At 42.8% G+C, this 20,078-nt stretch overlaps 1 protein-coding gene across 5 annotated transcripts in view; it reads left to right on the forward strand.

The window, feature by feature from the left end:
- Positions 1-7,863: 7,863 nt before the first annotated feature.
- Atp10a (ATPase phospholipid transporting 10A (putative)) overlaps positions 7,864-20,078 on the forward strand; it is a 173,662-nt gene continuing 161,447 nt past the window's right edge. The window contains exons 1-2 of one of the 5 annotated variants that reach the window (XM_039084993.2): positions 7,864-7,902; positions 10,008-10,564. In XM_039084993.2, the coding sequence (XP_038940921.1) occupies positions 10,104-10,564 (461 nt within the window). In that variant the 5' untranslated portion in view covers positions 7,864-7,902; positions 10,008-10,103. Of the gene's footprint in view, positions 8,053-8,102; positions 8,233-9,854; positions 10,565-20,078 lie in introns of those variants that run through there. The other 4 variants (NM_001141935.3, XM_063269214.1, XM_039084995.2 and 1 more) reach the window with 4 other exon arrangements.

The following is a 20,078-nucleotide window of genomic DNA, read 5'->3' on the forward strand; positions in this document are numbered from 1 at the left end:
AGAAGGAAATTATGTCTTTAGCAGGAAAATGGGTAGAGCTGGTGATCATTATGTTAAAAGAACCACACCAATCTCAGAAAAGCAATATATATATATATTATATATATATATAAAAGCAGAGAATTCATCACAAATTGAATTTCCAATATATAGAAAAATGTGTTTCTGAGTTATTTTATTCCAGCATATACTTCTGTTTAAAGAACACCAAAAATAATACTTTTATTATAAAATATATGCTAGGATATATCTGTTGCATCATCATATTTTGGCGGTTTTGTTTTATTTATTTATTTACATCCCAAACTCTGCCATCTTCCAGTCATCCCTTGACAGAGTTCCTCCCTCATTTCCCTCCTCTTCTCTGAGAGGGGGTCTCCCCCGTTTCCATACACCCCCACCCTGGCACATCAAGTCTCTTCAGGATTAGGCTCATCCTCTCCCACTACAACCAGACAGGGCATCGCTGTTGGGGAATGGATTTCACAGTCAAGCTATACTTTTAGGGACAGCCCCCATTGCAATTGTTAGGGGACCTATGAGGAGATCAAGGTGCATGTCTGCTACATATGGCCTGGGGGCCTCTGTCCATCCAGTGTATGCTTGTTGGTTGGTTGTGCAGTCTCTGACAATCCAGGGATACAGGTTAGTTTACTCTGCTGGTCTTTCTGTAGAGTTCCTATCCTGTTCAGGGCTTTCAATCCTTCTGCGACTCTTTTGTAAGAGTCCCCAACTTCTGTCCAATGTTTGGGTGCTGGTATCTGCATCTGTTTCAGACAGCAGCTGCATAGGACCACTCAGAGAAATTATTCTAGGCTCCTGTCTGCAAGCAGAGCAGAGTATCATTAATAGTGTCAGGGATTGGTGCTAACCCACTGGATGGGTCTCAAGTTGGTCTGGTGATTGATTTATTATTCCTTCAGTCTCTGCTTCTTTCTTTGATGACTATGAAGTGTCCTTCCCCATCTCTTCTGATTATTTTTTAAAGTCTATTTTATTGGATATTAAAATAGCTCCTCCAGCTTTTTTTCTTGGGACTGTTTAGAAAATGTTTTCCTAGCCCTTTACTCTGAGGTAGTGTATTTTTTTGTTGCTGAGGTGTATTTCTTGTTTGCAGTGGAATAATGGATCCTATTTAGTATCCAGTCTCTTAGCCTGTATCTTTTTATTGGTAAATCGAGTTCACTGATGTTGAGAGATATTAATAAACAATTATTGCTAGTTCATGTCATTTGTATGTTGGTGGTGATACTCTGTGTGTATGATTCTGTTTTTGGTTTTGCTTTGATATGATTGATTCCTTATGTTTTTTGGGTGTAGTTACCCTCTTAATGTTGGAGTTTTCCTTCTTCTATCCTTTGTAGGGCTGGATTAGTAGAAATACATTGAATAAATTAGGTTTTGTCATGGAATATCTTGGTTTCTCCATATGTGGTGATTGAAAGTTTTGCTGGATATAGAAATCTGTGGCTTCTGTGGTCCCTTAGAATCTGCAAGGCATCTGTTCAGGATCTTCTGGTTTTTAGAGTCTCTGTTGAGAAGTTGGGTGTTAGATCTGCCTTTATATGTTATTTGGTATCTTTTCCTTACAGCTTTTAATATTCTTTTTTTGTTCTGTACATTTGGTGTTTCAATTATTATATGGTGGAAGGATTTTTCCTTTCTGGTCCAATCTATTTGGTGTTCTGTATGCTTCTTGTATGCTGCTTATAGGTTTGGGAATATTTCTCCTATGATTTTGTTGAAGATGGCCCCTTGAACAGGGAATCTTCACTCTCTTCTATTCTTATTATCCTTAGGTTTGGTCTTTTCATAGTGTCCAAAATTTCCTGGATGTTTTAAATTAGAAACTTTTTACATTTGGCACTTTCTTGTACTAGTGTGTCATTTTTTTCATTACTCTCTACATTTAAGATTCTCTCTTTTACCTATTTTATTCTATTGGTTATGCTTGTGTCTGTAGTTGCTGTTCTCTTTCCTAGGTTTTCCCTCTCCAGGGTAGCTTTCATGTGTTTTTTCCTTCTTACTTCTATTTTCATTTTTAGGTCTTGATGAATTCTATTCACTTCTTTCACCTGTTTGTAATTTCCTGTATATCTTTAAGGAATTTATTTGTTTTATCTTTAAGGACTTCTACCTGTTTAATTGCATTTTCCTGCATTTCTTTTAAGGATACTTTTATATCCTCTTTAAAGGTCCCTATCATCTTCATCAGATGAGATTTAATGTCACAGTCTTTCTCTTCAGGTCTTGCTGTAGTAGGAGAGTTGGGCTCTGATGTTGCCATAATGCACTGGCTTCTGTTGATTATGTTCTTGTCTTTGTCTTTTATCGTCTGTCTGTCTGTGGTTCGCTGGCTTGGTAGTCCCTGGGTGTTCTGGGTTGGTCCAGGCCTCCTGGGAAGGAAGAGAAGCTGTGAGGTTAAGAGTGGGGTGCTGATTTTCAATTGTAAGTGGGGGTATGAACAAGAAGGAAGATGGAGGTCTGATAGGGTGGGGCAGAGCTCACAGCTGCTGGGCTTGCTGGGGACACAGCAGGTGGGGAGATTGGGGTGTGGGTATCTAATCTGAGTATCCCCCAGGTTGGGGCTGGCCTCCCAGGAGGCAGGCAGAGCTGTGGGGTAGGAAGTATTATTTTATTTTAGTAGTGAAATTTGTCTCTATTTTTTGTAGTTTATCTTCTGAATATACTATTATGTGAACAGTATATATTAGGTATCACTAGTTATGAAGTATAACAACTACATATATATGATAGTCAGAAGATTATATTATATATTATATTCTTAAAATTAGTTAAACTTAGTAAGTTTAATGACTAATGAGATATGAGGTTTATTTTTACTCTTGAATATACTGCTCATATATTTATATAACAAATATAAATATTAGTTAAATGTAACTTTACTATGTTTATAAAATGTAAGTATATATTTAAGTGATAACTAATGAAATCCATCAGCTTTACCGAGATGTCATCATACATGCATGTATATGTGTTCTGTGAATCTGTCATATATAGATTCCTGTAACCACCTCAATTAAATACAGAACAACTCTAACACCAGAATACTCTGGAGTAAGTTTCCTTTTATAACCACCAACTGTTCTATCCCTCCCTTATTCATACTCAGCATGCTACTCTCATCTTTATTAGTTGCTGTTTTAAAAGTGCTGTATTAGTGAGGTTATATAACATGTAGCCTGTAGAGACGAGTTTTCTTCACTCAGTATCATTCTCTTGAGACCCATTCAAGTTGTGTGCTTCAATAGTTTGCTTTTGTTGATGACTAGTTAATTCCATGATGTGCCTGCATCCATTAGCCTGCTGGAGATATTTGGTCTATTTCTAATCTTGACAACCATAAATAGATTTATTATGTTATGTGCATATAAATTTTAATTTATCTAGGGTTAGTGCCCTATAGTGCAGTGGTTCTATCATAACATAAATACACATTACTTTATGAGAAGTTATCACATATGATTAATAATATTCTTCTTAGTATTGCAAGTAATATCTGTGATATCAAAATATAGTAATGCCCTGCATGTAGGTTCTTGAGAATTATGCTTTTATCCAGTGTTGTGTTTAATTAAGTTTTGTTGACTGTGGCTCTAGTTAACTTTCATTTTGCAAGTTTATTTTATTTTGTGAATACAACAACCACATCGTTTTATTTTATGACCAAATTGTACCATTTATGAATGTGTTATTTATGTGGAAAAGTCCTTTGTACATTTTCTTAGGAATGAGGATATTGAGCTTTGAGGATTTAATTTTTGAATGAGCTATATCAAACACTAGCATGGTGGGTTCACAATTCACATGCCCAACCAGCTGTACTTTTGTGTTTTTCTAATCCACATTCTTAAAACCAGTCAGTATCAATTGGGATCTTAGCTTTTGTCAATGCACTATACTGTTACATTCCTATTTCTAGATAAATGATGCTTTTGTCCTTATTTGTTCTTTGTCTGCAGAGCTTTGCTTCCCTGTTTCCCTTCTTTGAGGATGAACCATCACCATCTCGGCCTGCAAGACACATTCTTATTCCATTCTGTCCCTTCTCATATACAGACGGCTTCTTCTGGTTTTGCTTCTCTGAGGATTTTGGAAGTTATTTCATATTATTTGTTCGGGACTCTATGTAGATCATCCTCATTATCAAACATAAATATTTTTTTAGGCTTTTAAAGATGGGGTCTAGCACAGCTTAAGTCTTAAGCTTGCTACAAAGCCCAGGCTGGCCTAGAACTCCTGACTCTTCTGTGTCTACTTAGGGAAGAGGTTACAAATACATGCCACCATGCCTTGTCCTTCCCTCCAATTTGAAATCCTCTTGCCTTTACCTCTCATGGGCAGAGATTATGGTTATATAACCTTTGTTCTTTGCATTAATGGTTCTTGAGGAATGAAAGTTGAAAGTCGAGCTTTTAACTGTTTTGGGAACTTTTACATATATGTCCTAATCTATCAGAGGTGAAGATGCTAAAGGGCTCAACTATCAACAAAACAATAAGCATTGCTAATTCATCATAGCATCAACTGCTTGAAGAGACAGAAATATTATCTACACTGATACCACCTACTTATCAGGGCCAGGGTATTTAGCCATGCTGACACTTGCAAACATTTCTACTATTCCTTGTTTGCTCCTTTCTTGGCAGCTTTACTAATAAAGAGGAAAATCCCACTTGTATGAGTTTCTTTTATACTGTCAGGTGTTCTTGAAAACCCCAGTGACTTGACTGGAATGCAGGCTCATGCTCATTACAGATGTAGAACAGATGCGACTAAACCTGGCTACTCATAATCAGCCAAGAAGTCTTTAGCAAACATGGTGCTAGAACCTGCACGTCACTGTGATTAACCATTCTAGCAGTTTTAAATGTAATCTGGCAACAACAGAAGATCATTTGATGACATTAATATGAAGCTAGTTTGGAGAGAAACGACCTGTAAATCTCCAGCTTGGATACAGGTCATACCTGTTCAGGATGCTGTAACTCAGTGGCCTCATTATTTTCCCAACTGCTCCAAAATAGCACAGGCCTACTTTCTTAGATTTTGAGCTTTCTCAAGGGACCTCTTGGGGCAGTGTGGGGGTGTGGGGTGGGGAAATCACCTTTTTTATACATATAAAAATGTCATTGCTAACTTAATTCTATAATACATAGTTATCTTTCCACATATGCAGGATGCTAGTTTTAGGATCTGCTCCCCAGTCTTCCTCCTCTATGCAGATACCAAAGCCCCAGATTCTCAAATCTCTTATATTCAAAATTGCCTAATAGTTATTAAAACCTATGCACACTCCCGTATTTTAAACCATCCATAGATTTTTCTAATACCCAAAATTGTTGAAATGCTATGGAAAGAGTTAGACTATATTGTTCAGAGAATAATAGCAAAGACATAGATCTGTACATGTTCAGTGCAAATCCACTTTCCCCAAAATATTTTGTAGCTGTGATAGGTTGGATCTTTGAATATAAAATCTGTTGACAGGGACAGGCTGATATACTTCCAAACCACCTCCTAATTTATTGCCCTATTGGATCCTGCTGTGTTTAGCACTCATGCTCTATCTATTAAAAGTTCAAATCAGTCCTCTTCTCCCACGCTTTTGTCTTGGAGATCCATGCTTCTGTGCAACTGCAGCAAATACAGATTCAAACCCTGTCCCTCACAAAGGTAGTGAATCCCTGCATGCTGACAACTCCGCTCTCAACTTCTTGTATATTGACTGGCAAACCCTCCTCTTAGACCTTGGCCTTCCTGTCCAACTCTGTTCCTGTGGCTTTGCCCTATGGGGATGTGACAGTCGCCTCTATCCTGATAATACTGTGTTATTGCCTGCCCAGAAATAATCTGTTCTATCCCATTTATTAGAGATGCTCCCCCCCCAAGAGTGCTCAGACTTGTGTAATCATTTGCACATAACTCCCTGTAATGGCTAAAGAAACTTAATACGGTACCAGTCATCCCTTAAGAGCTGTTGACCATTGCCCTGGAATGCCTGTGAGATCCTAGCAGCCTGCAAGTGAGATGAGAATGAGAATGGGATAATGGTGTTCCTGCTATGAGGTATTTAACAACTCGCCTTTTGCTTTTGTACACTCACTTATTGCTGCGGGACTGGGAAGAAGTGAACGTTTTATTGCTATATAGCAAGAAAGAGAAACACCTGAGGGGAATAAAACCATTTTCTTGTCCAGGTGTGGATTCCATAGATGACTGTAATGTACATCTTTGATACTTACCCTTATAAACCCTTCCTTTCGACCACTTTCAGCATGGCATGCTGATTGGCTCTAAGGCTGCCATCCTGCTAGAAGTAAGAATAAATTCACTCAATCTAAATTTGAGTTGAATCTAAGTCTTTGGTCTTTCCCAGTAGATTTGAAAGCTATAACAGCACCAACTTGACACATCAGTAGATGGCAGTTTCAATTTCAGCCGCTTGGCCATATGCAGTTCTTTCCTTTATATTCTAACTAATATTAAATCCTTAAGCTCTAAGCAGCCCCCTTCCCCCTCCACATAACCACCTACCTGAGCCACTGTCCCCTATCTGCCCTGCAGTGACTTCTTACTATGCTGCCCGCTTTGCTTCTACTCCAGTCCTTGAGTTGCAAACCTGGATCCAATGACAAACTTCTCACCAGGATTCACATATCTATGAACATCCTGTTTCTGCTCCCTCACTTAGCTCCAGACACAGCTCTTCCTGCTGAACCTAGGCTGCTATAACTACCTATACTTGACATCTGCATCGCTCCTAGCCTCAGGGCTGTTGGAAAGTCTCCGGACTTCTTTCCACAGAGGCAGCAGCTGCATGCTTACCTGTCCTGTGCTCTGTGCTCCAGCATGTTCATGTCTTCTTTCTAGGGATTACCACACTGGGATACGGTGGTGTTCATGGAATATTCTCACAGACTCCCGCACAGGCTTGTATGCGTGTGTGTGTGTGTGGGGGGGGGGTTGTTTCCAAATGAATGACAGACTGTTTAAATTCAGTTCTAGAGCTGTCTGTCTCTGAGGCCTTTGTGGAGAATAATCTCCTCTGCCTGGCTCTACTACAAATCTTGCCTCACCCAGGTTTCATGCCTTGTTGACTCCCTCTCACTTATGTCTCCTGCACCTCTACAGGGTCCCACCTATGACTCTTGGGTGGTTCTCAAGATTTATTTTTGGGGGCTGGAGAGATGACTCAGCAGTTAAGAGCACTGACTGCTCTTCCAGAGATCCTGAGTTCAATTCCTGGGAACCACATGGTGTCTCACAACCATCTGTAATGGGATCTGATGTCCTCTTCTGGTGTGTCTGAAGATAGCTGCAATGTACTGATATAAATAAAATAAATAAATCCTAAAAAAAAAGATTTATTGTTGGTTGCATTCTCTTTCTGTTGGGATGTCAGTGCCATAAGTAAGCTTCTTGACCTTGACAGTTTTCCTTCTCATTCCTGCTGCCCACAAAATGCCAAGGTACTATGCCAATGTTGAAAAAGGCTTACTGAACAAGATGGTTTCAGTGATCTGCCCAGAACCCAGCAGCCTGGTGTCATATAAAGTACAGAGATTTGGGTGACAAGCACTGATCAGGCTACATCACAGCCTTGTTCTTGTCTGGTCAACCTTGGGTCTATGAATTATTCTGGTGGACAATGTCTATGCTCAAAAGTCCTACAATGCATGTGGGTGCATGCATGCATGCATGCATGTATGTGGAACTTTTGGGAGACTAGATGAGTTAAGCCCAATTGGAGATACTGAATTTGGATTGGTTAAGAGCATGTGGGGGAAGATTCCAGACTGGTGGGGTAGTGTGACTCACAGAATCTTGGAATCTTAGCATGGAATGTAGACAGGAGGGACACGGTCTGTTCTGAGAAGGGTAAGGAGACCTCTCACCCTGGGGTTGGCAGGGACTAGAAGGGGCAGAGTTAAACCAGCTGGTGCCAGTTCCCCTAGGGCCTTAAGGGACCTTTGCCTGAGGAGTCAACATTTGACTTTGAAAGCAACGGGGGAGTCCTAGGAGCTCCGGGTAAGGAAATGAAATGAAGTGCTCATGTAACTACTCTGACAGTGGGGACTGAATTGAAGCACAGATCTTAAAAGGTGGTAGACTGACTTGAAGGATTTCGGGCAGTGCTGGAATACCTGTAAAGACAAGAGACAGCCAAAGAACAGAGGAACTGGCAGACCTGGAACTCCACTGAGTTAGGTGATGGAATTGAAAGCAAAGTCATAGGTGTTAAGGACTAGATTTGCTCCTAATCCTGTTTAGGATGCTTCTTGTCTACTCTGAGATAAAATTCTCTTGGGAAAATGCAGACAATTTAGCCCAGTGTTTTTCTGATCTGACTTTCACCCTTCTAATTTGAACCTCTTACTGGGAGTAGGAATTTAAGGGAACTCTTCTCTTCTCTTCTCTTCTCTTCTCTTCTCTTCTCTTCTCTTCTCTTCTCTTCTCTTCTCTTCTCTTCTCTTCTCCTCTTTTCTTCTCCTCTTCTCTTCTCCTCTCCTCTCCTCTCTTCCCCTCCCTCCCTCCCTCCTCCCCTCCCTTCATCTCCTTCCTTTCTTTTGTAACTATTACTTTACTCTTCTAATGCTGGATTCTAGTGTATTCTGCGGGCTTGGTCAATGATGAGACCTCCTATAGCTGGGTAACATGTAAACCAAGGAGCACAAAGTTTGGACCACCCAAAAAGAGGGATAGGAGAAGACAAGAGATTTGAGTAAAGCCAGATCAGGACCCTTAGAGGAAATACCCAGGGCTAGCAAATGTTGCTGAGATAAGGCGAGAAAGGAGGGGCTAGCCTGTTAAAGGAAGAGTTGAAGGACCTCAAATCTGGACACAGAATACTAGCTATTTCTCATTTAGTTCCCCCAGTCATGCCCTCCCAGACTAAAAATATCCCCATTTCTCATCTCTGTATTTGTTAAGGGAGGCACACAGAGTGGAAGCTGTGGGACCTTACTTCACCTGTAGGGTGCTTCCCAGCTCCTTCCAAAGTCAACTTCAGTCTCCCAGTATTCAATGTATATAAACTCCTCGCTCCCATCTACAGGAAAGAAACCCTTTCCTCATATTCCCTCAGCTGCCCATCAGCCTCCCTCTCTGTATGGTCTATTTCTAGATCCCCAGATCAGAGCTGCTTAGGGAATCTCAGTCCTTCACCGGGCAGAGAAACAGTAACTCAAATGTCACTTTGGATGTATATTATAATCTTCTCTTTTATGAAGAAATAAGAAGAAAATCCTACTTGGGGAACAAAGAAAGTTGATGATAATGCTAGAAAAAAAGAATATTTCTGGTTCACCAAAAAAAAAAAAAAAACAAAAAACAAAACAAAACTCAAAGTAAGTGCAGGCTGGACAGTAGGGTAGTGTTTTCTTTGTAGAAGGACAGAAATAGTGACTTTATGGAGAGTTCTTAGGTGGCAATGCGGTCTCCAAAACATAATTTGAAAAGTGGAAAATTGGTATACCAGGGATTCTGGAGTTTTAACTCCAAGTGACCCAGCCTTGAGGAGGTCCTAATTCTGATCTCCAGACACCATTTCCTGGTCCAGGATCAAGTCTGTCTGCTTTAGTGAGAGCACGCGGGCTAGGAGGGATGGGGCGTCCTGATTCTCAACCCTGAAGTCTTCGTCTTTTATTTGCGGCTCAGTGAGTTTGCAAAGTCTCTGGGACTAAACTGGATGCCTCAGAGAAACGAAAGTAAAGCTCTCTAAAGTTTCCAGCGCCGGCTCTTTTTGTTTCCCGCTATCCGCCCAATCTGAATCTGAGTGAGGGCGGGGCAGAGGAGCCACCTCGGCGGAAACCGCCCAGGCCGCCTGGGTGGCGGGAGGGGACTGCGAGGGGCAGAGCGCAGGGCCCGCCCGCGACCTCCCGCCCGGCGGGGACTAGTAGACCTAGAAGGCTAGACGGGCTGGGCGGGCTGGGCGGACTGGGCGGGGCGCGGCACGCTGACCGTGGTCTCTGTGCGTCCCGCAGGAGGGGAACCCGTGCTGCCGCGCCCGGGTGGCGGGCAATGATCACCTAGGAGGCTGGCGCGAGCGGCAGAGGAGCCGGGCGCGGCGACACGCGGCCATGGAGCGGGAGTCCGCGGCGGCCGAAGAGCCCGCATCCCCGGGGCGGCGGCGTCCTCGACGAAGGCGCTGGGAGGGCCGGACGCGCACGGTGCGCTCCAACCTGCTGCCGTCCCTGGGCACCGAAGACTCCACTGCCGGAGCCTCCAAGGGCGAACGGCTGCTGATGCGCGGCTGCATCCAGCACCTGGCCGACAACCGCCTCAAGACCACCAAGTACACTCTGCTGTCCTTCTTGCCCAAGAATCTCTTCGAACAGTTCCACCGCCTAGCCAATGTGTACTTCGTCTTCATCGCGCTACTCAACTTTGTGCCGGCAGTGAACGCTTTCCAGCCGGTCCTGGCACTGGCGCCTGTGCTCTTTATTCTGGCGGTCACTGCCATCAAGGACCTGTGGGAGGACTACAGCCGCCACCGTTCGGACCACGAAATCAACCACCTGGGCTGCCTTGTCTTCAGCAGGTGAGCCAAACTGAGCATCCAGAAAAAGAGTATTGGGTGTGACTTGCACGAGACCAGGGTAGCCCGGGGAGTAGCCTGGGCCAGGTGAGGTCATTCATCCTCAAAGATGCAACAGCGTCCTTGATGCAGAGGTGTGCATTGGTCCCCCGTTCCAGACTAGCACTCAACTTCTAAACCAGAACAAACTCATGGTTGGCATCTGGTTGCACGTGGTCAGTCTCATCCACATTGCCCCTGGGCTTATGCCTAGGATGTGATCACCTGAAGTCCTGGCCTCAATCCTTGGGCAAATCTACATGGCATTCAACACACAGGAGTTTATAGCTCACTCTTAGATAACTGCTGTCTTGGGACAAAAAGTTCTGATTCATCTGGCATAGACCAGATTGAAGGTCAGGCAAAAGCAACGGGGCATCCACTTATAACTGTGATCCGGCCTCAGACTGGGTACCATTTTTTAGTCTCCTTGCTCCTTCTCCCTGTCCCTCTCCCTGTCCCTCTCCCTTCTTCACTCCTCCTCTGCCTCTCCTTTCCTTAAGCTTCTTCCTCAGCTTTCTGCAATGCTTTTGAGATAGGATCTCAATATAGCCCAGGCTGTTATTGAACTGCTGATGATCTTCCTTCCTCAGTCTCCCCCATGCTGGGAGTATAGCCATGAGCCACCACATTGGGACGGCTCCCCCCTTCCTTTTTCCTCCCTTTCTTCTTTTCCTCTCTTTCATTAGTTCTTTCTCTTCCTTCCTTCCTTTTCTGTTTTTTTGTTTGTTTGTTTTGTTTTCTGAGACAATTTTGTTGTTTAGGCCTGGCTGTCCCACAACTCACTAGGTAGACCAGGCTGGCCTCTAAGTCAGAGATCTGCTTCCCTCTGCCTCCTGAGTGTTGGGGTTAAAGATGTGGGCTCCCACTATCCCGCTCTGGCCAAAACTTGTTTCCAGTTTAAAAGAGGCCTTGAGGGGCTGCTTCCCAGGTTGGTGACCTTCAGAGTTACTTTCTTCCATTGGAAGTCTCCTACTCTCAGAACCCTAAGGCTCAGATGTGAGCCAAGGTTTCTTGGTAAACTTTTCTCCCTTTATTCCCCACGTGGATATCTACATGGAGGTGGATCATCTTGGAGCTCTCTGTCCATCAGCTGGGACACCCCTGAAGAAACCAATGTCTTGGCCATCATTTACAGTTCAGTTCATTGTTTGCCTTTGGCTTACCTTGTTGGACATGGCCTTCTAGGTGGATGACGTTCCTCATGTTCAGTTTCCACCAGGCCTGAAAGCACCCTAAGAAGCTCTGCTTTTCAGTAGGAGATTGAGCCTTGCACATATGTGTGATGTTGATGAACCTGTCCCTTGGGATAAGTTAGAAGACTGGGAATCCCTTTCTCTAGTCAGGGTTTTGTTTTTGATACAGGTCCATGCTTTGCTCCTAGGCCAACTTGATTGTTTTGACTGCCTGAGCAGTGTTAAGGCTCTGAGAGGCTAAGTGACTCGCAGCTACTGCAGAGTGGTCTGGGCCTCAAACAGGTTTCTCACATTCCTATGCTTGTGGTTTTCAAACTTTTTGTAAGAACTGCTGGCACTTTTTTTTTAAAGTATCAGCTCTTCAGTGTGTTAGACTTAGTAGGTCTGGGAATAGGCCCAGGAATGAGTAGGAAATAGCAAAGATGTGATTCTTATGTGATGGCCCACATTTGGGTAAGGCCCATTGCTTGCTCTGGAGAGGTGCGCATTGGCTAGTCACCAGACCTGATGACGTGGATGGGAAGGGCTATGGAATTTCCTGAATCCTGTTCACCAGAAGCCTCAGCAAGCCAGTGTGGAATCCTTCATACAAAGCTCTCAGTGTCTCCAACGCCAGGCAGCTGTGTGTCTGTCCTTTGCACACGTCAAGGTGGGGGCTCTAACAAGTCTCTGCATCTGTGAATATGAACTTCCCACTTCCAACCAGCCTGTCATTCCAGTTGCTTCCTTTTCAGAGCTTTAGGAAATAGTTTATTTTCAGTTGATGAAGTGCTGCCCATTTGTCATTCGTCTCTTGATAACAACCCTGCTTTGTGGATGAGAAAACTAAGGCAGAGAACTGACTTAGAAAAACCACATCTACTGAAGTTAAGGTTCCCAGTTGGTTCCTGAGCATTTAGTACAGCCTCCAGGGAGGCCTATGATATTCCCTGTACTCCCCTGCCTCTAAGTTATATTCTTAAATAACTTCCTGTGCTTACAAGGGTACTAGTCACCCTTGGAAGTTTCCCTTCTCTGCCAGGTCAGGCACTGGGTACTTAATGGGCTTGAGAGAGATGGTGGCTGTGTGTGGAGCCTCACCTCAGGTATCTCACCTCCATCTTTGACCTTGTTATCATTCCAGTGCAGAAGTTGCCCCCTCCCCCTTTTAATCACTTCCCAACTGTGGGAAGAGCAGTTAGGCTTATGCCCCACTTTTCTTCCTTGTTATGGGAAGACAGGTCAACTTCTTCCATTCTGAGGAGTCTGGGGTTGATGTTATCAGGACATTTGGGTAGAAGGAAGAGGAAACTGGGTTTCATGAAGGGCTGTTGTTAGGGCCGTGAGCTAGGCCCTGGGCTGGGCTCTTGATGCTGAGATGCTGGGTTATTACTGGGAGACAACTCTCAGAGAAGATAGGTAAGGATTGGCATTGCCATGTAAGGACCAGTGGGATTATGGCCAGAGACATGCAGGGATTAGGCGTGCTTCACACTAGAGATGGGGTAAATGGGGTAGCACATGTGGCCGGGGCATCCAGAGACCAAGAATGAGTTATAAGGCATATGGAGGGAGGATGGACATGAACTTTGACTCATGGGTCACTGCACTCGGTGAGCTCAGGTAGTGACCTGTTAGGTCAGTCTGACTAGTATCTTTGTAAGCACAGGAAGTCACAGGCTACTATAAAATGTGGAAGTCTGTCTTCCTGTGCCTATTCCAGGTGCCATGCTTCAGTTACAGTGCAAAATGAGGTATTTATTCAATCAGAGCATTCCCCCCTCTCCGTTTGAGATGTGTAATCTCAGTCTGGTGCCTAGGCTGGCCCCTGACTCCAGAGCTTAAGGAACCCATCTGCCTCAGTGATCAAGTAGCTTGAACTGTACTTTGAGCTCAAAGCATGAGAGCCCTTACCCAGGACCTGGTCCTTGAAGGTGAATTAGTGACGTGTCGTTCTTTATATGGCATTTCGTGTATCTACTTCCCAGTGCCAGGACTCTAGATCTCCTTGCTCTGAGGATCCTTTATAGTGCTTATCAGGAGTGCAGCTTTCTAGGCAGTGCATGTTAAGCAGTCATTGTCTATGTTCTGAACACATTTTATCCTCTAGTGAATTGAAGACTATTTAGGGAGATCCCCTGAGCCACACTTTGTGGGCTTGAGAAATATCTGTTTCTAGGGCAGGGGTTGAGAGAGACAGCCTGAGCTGGACAGCCCACTGTTAGAGTATGTCCTGATAGGAGTCCACGGTAAGAGTTCTTGCAATGTATAGCTAATAGCAGTCCACAGGGAAAGTGTGCAGCAGGGATTATGTGGGTACCAATTACCCAGTATGCTTCAGTCCCTTGTGTGAAGTGTGTAGTTCTTTGCATCAAACCTTCACACATCCTTCTGGCTACTTTAAATTGACTCTAGATGACTTAATACTTAATTCATTGAAAATACTGTGTAATGCATTGCTATTTTGTATTGTTTAAATTTAGTTCAAGGTTGGTTGGGGCTTAGATGTGTAACCTGCAGGTAAAGAAGGTTGGCTATGCCACTGTGAGATGTGGTAAAGGAACAGAAAGACCCACCCTTTTACTTAATGTCTGGAAGCTGCTCAGTTGTTAGCTTATCAAGGAGACACAGTTGTAGATAGACCAGTCAGAAACAAAGAGAGGCTTTGTCTGGCCCTAGGTAGGACCATGTTTATGCACAGAGATGGGATCATGTCACTCATGTATGAGATGGCCAAGATGTCTCCAAGGGAAGATGGGAGGTGGCCTCATATGGGGCAGAAGTGACTTCTGTAGTCTGCAAGAGAAGCTAGGTGTATAGACCTTGAACAGGAAACTGTCATTCATAACTATGAAAGGATATAAAGAAATGCAGGACAGGTGTTATTATCGCTGCTTTCTGATGAGGAGAGTCAGAGTGGGTGCCTCAGGGTCTTCTGGTCATGTAGCTGGGGGAGAGTCTTAACTCGATGGGCTATGATGGATCAGATGATTGCCATCCTACATTCCTAAAGAGACTCAGGAAATAGTTATGACAAGGCTCCAAGCAGATGGTTTGCTTACAGAGTCAAACAGATTTCCTGGGAAGTCTGAGGGATAGGGTGGAACAGAGGTGGGAGAAAGTGGACATAGAGTTGATTTGGGGTGACTGTGACTGCTCCCATGGGCAGGATTGTTGCACCACAATGAGCTAATAGAAGTAGCAGGGAGCTTTAAAGCCTCAGAGGAGAAAATAGAGGGACAATATAAAGAATTTACAGTGTAAAGGGCTTTACAGTAAAAAGGGTTCCTTTTAGCCAGAGTTTTGCCACAGCATTTTAAAGGTCCTTTTTTGTAGACATATTAGGAATATATGGAGCTTTTGTAGGAAGAGAGCTATTGGGAGAGCCTATATGGTACATTTTCTTTGGGTAGAGAGTAAAATTCAATAAGTAAAACATTTTAAAGGCAGGGTAAAACCATAGGTATGAGAATAATAAGGAGCCAGAGTGGGAGGGTAACAGAGGAATTCTTGCCTGGTTTAATAATACTAAATGTTATTAAAGCAGCATTGCTTGAGGAGGACATACATCCTGTCCTTAGCAATAGATGGAATGCTTTGTACATTTGGAGTACTGTATCCATCAAGGAGTCAAGATGGTCCTGAAGGCTGTTAGGCTGATGTGAGCTAGTGAGACAGAAAGGTTAATTGATGCAAAGAAGGCTTCTGTCCAGCTGTTTGCATCCTGAGTCCCTAAATCAATGTCCAGAGTGGCAAGAACATCGATGAGTTGGATGGACCGTGTCTCATTAGTACCTTTTTAGTGGTCTCCGAACTATTTTTATCTCTTGGTGACTGCTTCACGGCTGATAGTAGGGTGATAAGGGGAGGAGCAATTAAGAGGAGGTCCCATCCAAGGGGTTATGATAAAAACCTAATAGTTGACAGAGATATAGAACATAAGCCAAGAGATTATAACTGTACAACTTTGCGGGGAATATTAAGAGATAAGGATATATGAGGAAAACTTTCACATTGAGATTAACATGAGTTAAACTCAGTTGTACAATTGACCATATACCAGACTTCTGTAGAAGTTCTATTATTAGGTGTTTGTTAACATCAGACTCCTGTAAGGAAGGAACAAGAAACGAGTACTTTGGAAGCTTTGTAAATAGAGTCTGCATCCAAGGAATGAATCTGAACAGTAAGTGCCTGGCTTATTAGGGTTTCAGTGCTGTGAAGAAACACCATGACCACGGCGACTCTTACAAAGGAAAACATTTAATTGGGGGTGACTTATAGTTTCAGAGGTTTAGTCATAGTGTTCGCATTCCCACAGCATTCAGACTGATATGATACCGGAGGAGCAGAGAGTTCTACGTCTTGGTTCATAGGTAGCTGAAGGAAACTGTGCCACGCTAGGTCTAGCTTGAACATAGGAGACCTCAAAGCCTGCCCCCACAGTGACACACTTCCTCTAATAGGAACACACCTACTCCAACAAGCCTCCGCCTTAATAGCAACACTACCTATGGGCCAAGTACTTAAACATGAGTCTGGGGACCATATCTATTCAAACCACAATAATGTTTAAGTGACATCTTTTGCTTTCACATATGATGAACTTTGCGTATTTGTCTTAAATATTATTAAATATTAACAATATAGCTGTTATTTAATGAACAAACCGGACACAATTTGATAAGCTAAATATCTTACTGTCACCTTAAATGACCATATCTGGTATTTGAAAAACATGACATCAAATTGTTATACCCAAGGCTGTATTGTAAACACATTTTATATGTCAAGCTATGAAAAGAGATGATTGGTTGGGGATTTAGCTAAGTGGTAGAGTGCTTGTTTAGCAAGTGCAAGGCCCTGGGTTCGGTTCCCAGCTCTGAAAAAAAGAAAAGGAAAAAAAAAAAGAGATGATTTAATTTTAAGTTGTATTCTCCCCAAAAGAATTATTTTCAATTTTAATTTTAAAAGTTTACTCCCAGAGACAGTGACTGTCTTGCTTTTTCCTCAATAGTTACTTATCTAGAACAATCTAGAACAGTGGTTCTCAACTCTTCTAGTGCTGTGACCCTTAATACACCTCATATTATGGGGACTCCCAACCATAAAATTATTTCATTGCTGCTTCATAATTGTAAGTTTGCTACTTTTACCAATTGTAATGTAAACATTTGATGTGGAGAAAATCTGATATGACCCCTAAGAAAGGATCATTCTACTCCCAAGGGGTCGAAACCCACAGGTTTTTAACCACTGCCCTAGAGCATCCTGAGTCACTACCCAAGTAAGTGCCATGTCAAGAGTAAATGATTTACAGAGTTTTTCAGAATTAACCCCACCAAGAGAACCTTTATAAAAATCGACATTCCCATTCTGTACACTTAGCCAACAGAGGAAAGCAATCAGCCATATCACATCTGTAATAAATAATTTACATTATAGATTGAATTAACAAGGAAGGCTAGAGCCAATTCTTTACTCATTTTGCCCATGGGCAAATCTTTAGGTCTCCATGTACTGATAACAGTAAGCATATTTCATAACACCATTCTACTTAAAAATAGATGACCTTTAACGAGGGAACGTGGATGGTTAGTATAGAGTCCCTGAAATTATCTTTTTTTAAGAGGAAGAATTGAATGCCAGGGTAAAGGACATGACACGTTGAATTGTCATGTGGTTTCATACTAATTAGGTGATAGGCTTAGGTACAAGGTTTCCCTGTTCACAGCATCTCCTTATGTCAGTTTGGGAAACACTGAGGGCAGAGGAATTGTTTTTTGCCTCTCTGTTGCTTGAGACATTTAAGTTGTGGGTGCAGAGCCTGAGATCCTCCATTGAGCTAGAGAATCCAACCCTTTGTCATGTGAGACATGGGGTGTAATTTGTCTTTAGATAAGGTTTTATTTTTTGTTTTCTTCTCCCCTGCTTTGGCCTATATGACCGTAGCTGGTCAGACCTGCATAGCCAAAGGTGGCCAGGCCTAAGCATCCTGAAGCAAAAGCAGCAGACTCCTGGCAGATCTTTTTCCCATGTCTCTTTGTCCTATAATGGAGCTATCATTCAGTGTACTCTGGAGGGATAATTCTCCACCCAAGAGAACTGCCTGAGCCTGGGACTTTCCTGCTATGCAAGTGTTTTAAATTTAAACCAATTTACTCAAGCATTCAATCTTTTATAACCAATTTTAAACATATATCTGGTTTTGAATATTATTACACATTAAATAAACTTTACTTGTTTTGATTTACTCTTTTTAGGTGTAACTTTGACAACATACACAGAATACTATAGGATGGGAGATAACATAAGGTTATATGACAGCCATAAAAATTAGTGTCTCTCTCTCTCTTTCTCTCCACGCTTGTCTATTCTGTCAGAGTTAGGGAATGATACTTTTCTGCTGAAGGACTTCCCTTCTCTGTATCCCTTGTGGACTACAGAAGTCTTTCCTGCCCCATATAAGGTGCGGTCTTCCACCTTCCCCTGTATGTGTTTTGGTTACCTGTGCTTGTGGGTGATAAGATGCCCCTTCAGCATGAATAAACATGGTCCTCCCTAAGGTCAGGCCAAGCCTCTCTCTCCCACTTTTGACTTTCTATAGCTGTCTTTTTAAATCAACCATCGTTTCAGCTGTAGGCAGCAGAGATCAATAGGCTAACCTGGGGGCAGCAGTAAAGTATATCATCGATGAACTCCACTGTGCATGGGACCTTGGCGCTTGATCACCATCTCTCCCTTATTCAAACCCTATCTAAGTTATTACTTCCCTACATCTTATCTGAGTTATGTTTTTTTTTTAATTTCCTGCTACAGGGGACTAAACCTAGTCTTACACATTCTAAGTGTTCTACAACTGAGATACACTTCTATGTTTGACTTTGTCTTCAGTCTGCTGTGTGACCTAAATCATGTCTGTCTGCCTGTCTGTCCATCCATCTGCCCATCCATCTGTCTGTCTGTCTACCTACCTACCTACCTACCTACCTACCTACCTACCCACCTACCCACTTACCTATCGGAATTGTCCTGTTTCATTTCCTGTATTCTCAGTTGCTCAGGGAGCCAGGGTTACTTCTAACCTGCATTCACTGATCTTTGTGGCTGTTGTTTCAGTAGAGCCAAGAACAGAATACTCTCCTATTGTTTTTCATTCCTTCTACAATGCCATGCTCAGTATCCTGATTTCCTACTGCCCTTCTACCTCCATGTGCCTGCATCCCTTTCTCTTTTCTGGTGAGCTTGTTTCTTCCTCTTCAGAGCTTTGAGTCCCTGATAGAGGTCTCTCCCACAAGCATGCCTCCCTGATTTTACTTTTTTAAAAAGGCGAAAGTAGTGTGTTGTTTTGGGGCCTAGAGGTAGAACTGGGATTGTATTCTTTTGACTGGGGGGAGGCAGCTTTGTTTTAATGGGCCTCTGGAAAGCCCAGATTCTTTCACCTTTCATATGGTAATTGAACTCCTAAGGAGTGGCAAAGCTGTTTACACCTCTAGTGTTACTCAGGGAAATAGTGTTAGCCAGAAAAGAAGGATGTGAGCCCATGCCTCTGTAGCCTCTGAAGCTACTGTAATATGGCCAGAGTTGTTTTGTTTATGCTCCCACTTTCTCAGCTTTCGGAGACAAGATCTCCCTACGTAGTACAGCGTGGTCCCATAAACATAATCCTCTGTATCACCATCCACTTATTTTGGAAGAACTCTCAGTCATCGTAACATTTCATCTGTAGATGATTTAAAACAAAACAAAACAAAACAAACGGTTGTAGTAAATGAACCTACAAATACCATTATCATTCCTAAAATTCTTAGGTTCTTTAAATTATTAACTAGCCCAGTTTGAATATCCACAGATCTTAAGTGGATTGTTTTCAATTTGTATGTTTGAATCAGATCCACATAAAGGCTGTTGGTTGCAATTAGCTGCTAAACCTTTCAGTATGTAAATTGCTATTATAAGCCCTCTCCCGCCCATTTCTCTTGGTTTGACTTTAGAGTTTATTTTCAGCAATGGGGCTGTTTGTGCTGTAGGGCCTGTGGCTTGCTGGGGACACCTGTAGTTTTCTTACCGTGTTTCTGGATATTACCTTAGAGCGTCATCAGGCTCATGTTTAAATTTGCTTTGGCCAAAACTATGTTCATAGGTGGTATCTTCACTTAGAGACACATGCTGTTCCCTTGATGCTGTGTGACAGGGCAATGCTTGGGGACCTTCCCTGCACCTCCTGAGTTGCTGGAATGTGTGGATGGTTCTTACTTACAGGGAGTTGTTACTTTGTACAGCTCAAGTAGAAACAAAACAGA

The sequence above is a fragment of the Rattus norvegicus genome, chromosome 1 (assembly GCF_036323735.1).
Source record: "Rattus norvegicus strain BN/NHsdMcwi chromosome 1, GRCr8, whole genome shotgun sequence".
NCBI lineage: Eukaryota > Metazoa > Chordata > Mammalia > Rodentia > Muridae > Rattus > Rattus norvegicus.